The sequence below is a fragment of the Oncorhynchus mykiss genome, chromosome 8 (assembly GCF_013265735.2).
Source record: "Oncorhynchus mykiss isolate Arlee chromosome 8, USDA_OmykA_1.1, whole genome shotgun sequence".
In the NCBI taxonomy this organism is placed as follows: domain Eukaryota; kingdom Metazoa; phylum Chordata; class Actinopteri; order Salmoniformes; family Salmonidae; genus Oncorhynchus; species Oncorhynchus mykiss.
Window position 1 is genome coordinate 6,877,214 of NC_048572.1, and position 7,615 is coordinate 6,884,828.

Sequence of the window (7,615 nt, forward strand, 5' to 3'; positions counted from 1 at the left end):
TTGTTATTTTACCTGAAATGCACAATGTCCTCTACTCCGACAATTAATCCACAGATAAAATGTTAAACCGAATGAGTTTCTCATCATCTCTCCTCCTTCCTTCAGGCTTCTTTTTCTTCTTTGGACTTCATATGGCTGTTGGCAACCAACTATACAGCATTACCACAACCTACCAACAGCATTACCACAACCTACCAACAGCATTACCACAACCTACCAACAGCATTACCACAACCTACCAACAGCATTACCACAACCTACCAACAGCATTACCACAACCTATCAACAGCATTACCACAACCTACCAACAGCATTACCACAACCTACCAACAGCATTACCACAACCTACCAACAGCATTACCACAACCTACCAACAGCATTACCACAACCTACCAACAGCATTACCACAACCTACCGGAGTGTGGACCTCAGTTCATCAACCAACTTTACAGCATTACCACAACCTACCGGAGTGTGGACCTCAGTTCATCAACCAACTAATACAGCATTACCACAACCTACCGGAGTGTGGACCTCAGTTCATCAACCAACTAATACAGCATTACCACAACCTACCGGAGTGTGGACCTCAGTTCATCAACCAACTATACAGCATTACCACAACCTACCGGAGTGTGGACCTCAGTTCATCTTTCAATCACCCACGTGGGTATATGCTCTTAAAAACCAACGAGGAGATGGGAGGAGGCCGGATTTACAGCGAGTTGAGCATCACAAATAGAACAAATTTCTATTTTAGTTCCTGGCCACTCAGACGCTCGCGAGCAGTATGGGTGCAATGATTCAATACCATGCATGTGTAAGCAGAGCTGACAACGCTCATGCTTTGGCCGCGAGAGAAACGCATTTTGACCCTCTTCTCACGCTCTCACGGCACACCTCTTCTATCTCACCCACTGAAAAATACTGCTTTCATTAGTCTAATTAGTCCGTTGTATAGTCAGTGCGTTAACGTTTAATGTGTCCTCCACAAAATCGTTTTGAAATGGGAGCATCTCCGTCTGCAATTTAACGTCGCCAGCGGCACCTCTATCATTGTCCTGTCTTGGCCACAGCACCGTGAACCGCGGCTCATTGAGGCGTTATGATTGGTCTAGTTATGAGAAGGATCAAGGGGATTGGATGAGAGAAAGACGTGTACGTGGAACAGACGAGGAGAGAGAACATTCGCCGCTGCACGGTAGCACTGTGGTACGGTAGCACTGTGTCATGGTAGCACTGTGTCATGGTAGTACTGTGTCATGGTAGTACTGTGTCATGGTAGCACTGTGTCATGGTAGTACTGTGTTACGGTAGCACTGTGTCATGGTAGTGCTGTGTTACGGTAGCACTGTGTCATGGTAGCACTGTGTCACGGTAGTGCTGTGTCATGGTAGTGCTGTGTTACGGTAGTGCTGTGTCATGGTATCACTGTGTTACAGTAGCACTGTGTCATGGTAGTGCTGTGTTACGGTAGTGCTGTGTCATGGTATCGCTGTGTTACGGTAGCACTGTGTCATGGTAGCACTGTGTCATGGTATCGCTGTGTCATGGTAGTACTGTGTCATGGTAGTACTGTGTAATGGTAGTACTGTGTCATGGTAGCACTGTGTTACGGTAGCACTGTGTCATGGTAGTGCTGTGTCATGGTAGCGCTGTGTCATGGTAGTACTGTGTCATGGTATCGCTGTGTCACGGTAGTGCTGTGTCATGGTAGTGCTGTGTTACGGTAGCACTGTGGTACGGTAGCACTGTGTCATGGTATCGCTGTGTTACGGTAGCACTGTGTCATGGTAGCACTGTGTCATGGTATCGCTGTGTTACGGTAGCACTGTGTCATGGTAGTGCTGTGTTACGGTAGTGCTGTGTCATGGTAGTACTGTGTCATGGTAGTACTGTGTCATGGTATCGCTGTGTTACGGTAGCACTGTGTCATGGTAGTGCTGTGTCATGGTAGCGCTGTGTCATGGTAGTACTGTGTCATGGTATCGCTGTGTCACGGTAGTGCTGTGTCATGGTAGTGCTGTGTTACGGTAGTGCTGTGTCATGGTAGTGCTGTGTTACGGTAGTGCTGTGTTACGGTAGTGCTGTGTCATGGTAGTGCTGTGTTACGGTAGTGCTGTGTCATGGTAGTGCTGTGTCATGGTATCGCTGTGTCATGGTAGTGCTGTGTTACGGTAGTGCTGTGTCATGGTAGTGCTGTGTTACGGTAGTGCTGTGTCATGGTAGTGTTGTGTCATGGTAGTGCTGTGTCATGGTAGTACTGTGTCATGGTAGTGTTGTGTTACGGTAGTGCTGTGTCATGGTAGTGTTGTGTCATGGTAGTACTGTGTTATGGTGGTACTGTGTTACGGTAGTGCTGTGTCATGGTATCGCTGTGTTACGGTAGTACTGTGTTATGGTAGTGCTGTGTTATGGTGGTACTGTGTTACGGTAGTGCTGTGTCATGGTATCGCTGTGTTATGGTAGTTATGTGTCATGGTAGTACTGTGTCATGGTAGTACTGTGTTATGGTGGTACTGTGTTACGGTAGTACTGTGTTATGGTGGTACTGTGTTATGGTAGTGCTGTGTCATGGTAGTGCTGTGTCATGGTAGTACTGTGTCATGGTAGTGTTGTGTCATGGTAGTGCTGTGTCATGGTAGTGTTGTGTCATGGTAGTGCTGTGTTATGGTGGTACTGTGTTACGGTAGTGCTGTGTCATGGTATCGCTGTGTTATGGTAGTGCTGTGTCATGGTAGTACTGTGTCATGGTAGTACTGTGTTATGGTGGTACTGTGTTACGGTAGTACTGTGTTATGGTGGTACTGTGTTATGGTAGTGCTGTGTCATGGTAGTGCTGTGTCATGGTAGTACTGTGTCATGGTAGTACTGTGTTATGGTGGTACTGTGTTACGGTAGTGCTGTGTCATGGTATCGCTGTGTTACGGTAGTACTGTGTTATGGTGGTACTGTGTTATGTACAATGTTGTCAACAAAATTAGGTGGCTGTAACTCCTGTCCCGATTGCAGAATGCAGCCTTTTTGACAGCATGTACTAAAATTGATTTAAACCACACTTGCATTAGTCCCCTTGTTTGGTGATTGGCATTTAGGCTGTGACAACGAAAAAGGCGGCAGACAGACAGACCTACAGTATGTTTTAGCAGGGAAGTGGATCTGATTTGGAACTATGAAATAATTTGGTCAAACAGATTGTGAACTCAAAAGTGTACATTTGATTCTAGAGGGGGGACAATAAATGTAAAATAATTTGGGTAGAGTGTAGGGCAGTGACGATTTCATTTACTGCCTTTAAAAAAAAAACATAGCTGATATGGCTGACTTGCTAAAACAAAGTGTAGTTTCTACTGACAATTGAGATGTACAGTGGGGCAAAAAAAAGTATTTAGTCAGCCACCAATTGTGCAAGTTCTCCCACTTAAAAAGGTGAGAGAGGCCTGTAATTTTCATCATAGGTACACTTCAACTATGACAGACAAAATGAGAGAAAAAAAATCCAGAAAATCACATTGTAGGATTTTTTATGAATTTATTTGCAAATGATGGTGGAAAATATCTAGCATTGGAATAGCCTTCATATCTCAGAACAAGAATAGACTGACGAGTTTCAGAAGAAAGTTCTTTGTTTCTGGCCATTTTGAGCCTGTAACCGAACCCACAAATGCTGATGCTCCAGATACTCAACTAACACTATGTGCACACAATGTGCAATTGCGAACACAATGTGCAATTGGAACACAGGAGTGATGGTTGCTGATAATGGGCCTCTGTACATCTATGTAGATATTCCATAAAAAATCTGCCGTTTCCAGCTGCAATAGTAATTTACAACATCAACAATATCTACACTGTATTTCTGATCAATTTGAAGTTATTTTTAATGGACAAGAAATGTGCTTTTCTTTCAAAAACAAGGACATTTCTAAGTGACCCCAAACTTTTGAACAGTACAGTGCCTTGCGAAAGTATTCAGCCCCCTTGAACTTTGCGACCTTTTGCCACATTTCAGGCTTCAAACATAAAGATATAAAACTGTATTATTTTGTGAAGAATCAACAACAAGTAGGACACAATCATGAAGTGGAACGACATTTATTGAATATTTCAAACCTTTTTAACAAATCAAAAACTGAAAAATTGGGCGTGCAAAATTATTCAGCCCCCTTAGGTTAATACTTTGTAGCGCCACCTTTTGCTGCGATTACAGCTGTAAGTCGCTTGAGGTATGTCTCTATCAGTTTTGCACATCGAGAGACTGACATTTTTTCCCATTCCTCCTTGCAAAACAGCTCGAGCTCAGTGAGGTTGGATGGAGAGCATTTGTGAACAGCAGTTTTCAGTTCTTTCCACAGATTCTCGATTGGATTCAGGTCTGGACTTTGACTTGGCCATTCTAACACCTGGATATGTTTATTTTTGAACCATTCCATTGTAGATTTTGCTTTATGTTTTGGATCATTGTCTTGTTGGAAGACAAATCTCCGTCCCAGTCTCAGGTCTTTTGCAGACTCCATCAGGTTTTCTTCCAGAATGGTCCTGTATTTGGCTCCATCCATCTTCCCATCAATTTGAACCATCTTCCCTGTCCCTGCTGAAGAAAAGCAGGCCCAAACCATGATGCTGCCACCACCATGTTTGACAGTGGGGATGGTGTGTTCAGCTGTGTTGCTTTTACGCCAAACATAACGTCTTGCATTGTTGCCAAAAAGTTCAATTTTGGTTTCATCTGACCAGAGCACCTTCTTCCACATGTTTGGTGTGTCTCCCAGGTGGCTTGTGGCAAACTTTAAATGACACTTTTTATGGATATCTTTAAGAAATGGCTTTCTTCTTGCCACTCTTCCATAAAGGCCAGATTTGTGCAATATATGACTGATTGTTGTCCTATGGACAGAGTCTCCCACCTCAGCTGTAGATCTCTGCAGTTCATCCAGAGTGATCATGGGCCTCTTGGCTGCATCTCTGATCAGTCTTCTCCTTGTATGAGCTGAAAGTTTAGAGGGACGGCCAGGTCTTGGTAGATTTGCAGTGGTCTGATACTCCTTCCATTTCAATATTATCGCTTGCACAGTGCTCCTTGGGATGTTTAAAGCTTGGGAAATCTTTTTGTATCCAAATCCGGCTTTAAACTTCTTCACAACAGTATCTCGGACCTGCCTGGTGTGTTCCTTGTTCTTCATGATGCTCTGCGCTTTTAACGGACCTCTGAGACTATCACAGTGCAGGTGCATTTATACGGAGACTTGATTACACACAGGTGGATTGTATTTATCATCATTAGTCATTTAGGTCAACATTGGATCATTCAGAGATCCTCACTGAACTTCTGGAGAGAGTTTTCTGCACTGACAGTAAAGGGGCCGAATAATTTTGCACGCCCAATTTTTCAGTTTTTGATTTGTTAAAAAAGTTTGAAATATCCAATAAATGTCGTTCCACTTCATGATTGTGTCCCACTTGTTGTTGATTCTTCAAAAAAAATACAGTTTTATATCTTTATGTTTGAAGCCTGAAATGTTGCAAAAGGTCGCAAAGTTCAAGGGGGCCGAATACTTTCGCAAGGCACTGTAGTGTAAATATGAATATTGAAAATGTAAAAACAATTATTTAGCTAATTTTTCAATATATTGTTAAACACAACATATTCTATGAACATTTCAAAGTTCCAGAGTGAGACTTCTACTAGTTTAAAAGTGATGGCCCATTTTATAGAGAGATATTGACATTGTAGGCAATGTAAACAATTACAGATGACATTTTACATCCTGCAAATCACCAGCATAGGGCAACCATTTTGAATCCATTCACTCTGATGGTGATGTTTACAAATTAGATCATAACTCTAAAAGTTGCAGACAAATCATAATATATAATAAATAAATTAACATAAGAAAATTGTTATTATGATCAAAATGCTAGTCATATTACAGAGCAAGCTTTATATGACACCAATTTATGCTAATTTTTAAATGTATAAATTTATAATTGCTTTGTAGGTTCTACAGATCATTACGGAGTCTTAACAGAGGCCAAAATGACACAAATATGCCAACTTTGATCAATTATTTCTCAATTAGGCTTTTAGATATAAATATATGTCAACAATCCCTTCTCTAAAGGAACATTTTATGGATTACATTTCGTGAAAATCCCCCAAAATCTTAGTATTTTTTTTGTCCTCCATGGCGGTTCAGAAAAAGAAGAAAAGAAGAAAAAAAAAGAAAGAAACGACTGGGGGGGGGGGGGTTATTCTTCTATTCAGAGCTCTGGAATTCCACACAGGTTGATAAAATATACACGTGTTGATTTATCAAGGTCAAAGTGCTTTATGACAGGAACTGTTTTATAGGTGAGATGGTGGAGCTTTGCCTATACCTACCTCTCAGCGACTTTAGAAACCTTTATACAGTGTCGGTCCAACTGGCTGTTCAGAAACACAATCTGAGGAGGAGAAGCAATAGTCCTCATTATTCATCGATTATGATTAAAACTGGTTTCTAATTGCTACAGTGCATTCGTAAAGTATTCAGACCACTTGACTTTTTTTTCTTCATATTTCGTTACGTTACAGCCTTATTCTAAAATGGGTTGAATAGATTTTTTCCCCTGAGCAATCTACACACAATACCCCGTAATGACATCACAATATCCCGTAATGACATCACAATACCCCGTAATGACATCACAATACCCCATAATGACATCACAGTACCCCGTAATGACATCACAATACCCCGTAATGACATCACAATACCCCGTAATGACATCACAATACCCTGTAATGACATCACAATACCCCGTAATGACATCACAATACCCTGTAATGACATCACAATACCCTGTAATGACATCACAATACCCCGTAATGACAAAGGATTAAAACATTTTTTTTTTTTTGCAAATGTATAAAGAAATCTAAAAACTGAAATACCATATTCACATAAGTATTCAGTCCCTTTGCTATGAGACTCTAAATTGAGTTCAGGTGCATCCCGTTTCCATTGATCATCCTTGAGATGTTTCTACATCTTTATTGGAGTCCACCTGTGGTAAATTCAATTGATTGGACATGATTTGGAAAGGCACACACCTGTCTATATAAGGTCTCTCAGTTGACAGTGCATGTCTGAGTAAAAACCAAGCCATGAGGTTGAAGTAACTGTCGCAGAGCTCCGAGACAGGATTGTGTCGAGGCACATATCTGGGGAAGGGTACCAAAACATTTCTGCAGCATTGAAGGTCCCCAAGAACATAGTGACCCCCATCAATTTTAAATGGAAGAAGTTTGGAACCGCAAAAACTTCCTAGAGCTGGCCGCCTGGAAAAACTAAGCAATCAGGGAGAAGAGTCTTGGTCAGAGAGGTGACCAAGAACCCGATGGTCACTCTGAAAGAGCTCCAGAGTTCCTCTGTGGAGATGGGAGAACCTTCCAGAAGGACAACCATCTCTGCAGCACTCCACCAATCAGGACTTTATGGTAAAGTGGCCAGAAGGATGCCACTCCTCAGTAAAAGGCACATGACAACCCACTTGGAGTTTTCCAAATTGCACCTAAAGTCTCTCAGACCATGAGAAACAAGATTCTCTGGTCTGATGAAACCAAGATTGAACT

At 41.9% G+C, this 7,615-nt stretch overlaps 1 protein-coding gene across 1 annotated transcript in view; it reads right to left on the reverse strand.

Annotated features, from left to right (window-relative positions):
• LOC110529169 (regulator of G-protein signaling 6-like) overlaps positions 1 to 7,615 on the reverse strand; it is a 110,361-nt gene that overhangs the window by 21,323 nt on the left and 81,423 nt on the right. Inside the window, exon 11 of the mRNA XM_036984639.1 lies at positions 6,383 to 6,444. Coding sequence (XP_036840534.1) covers positions 6,383 to 6,444 — 62 coding nt within the window. The remainder of the gene's footprint in view (positions 1 to 6,382; positions 6,445 to 7,615) is intronic.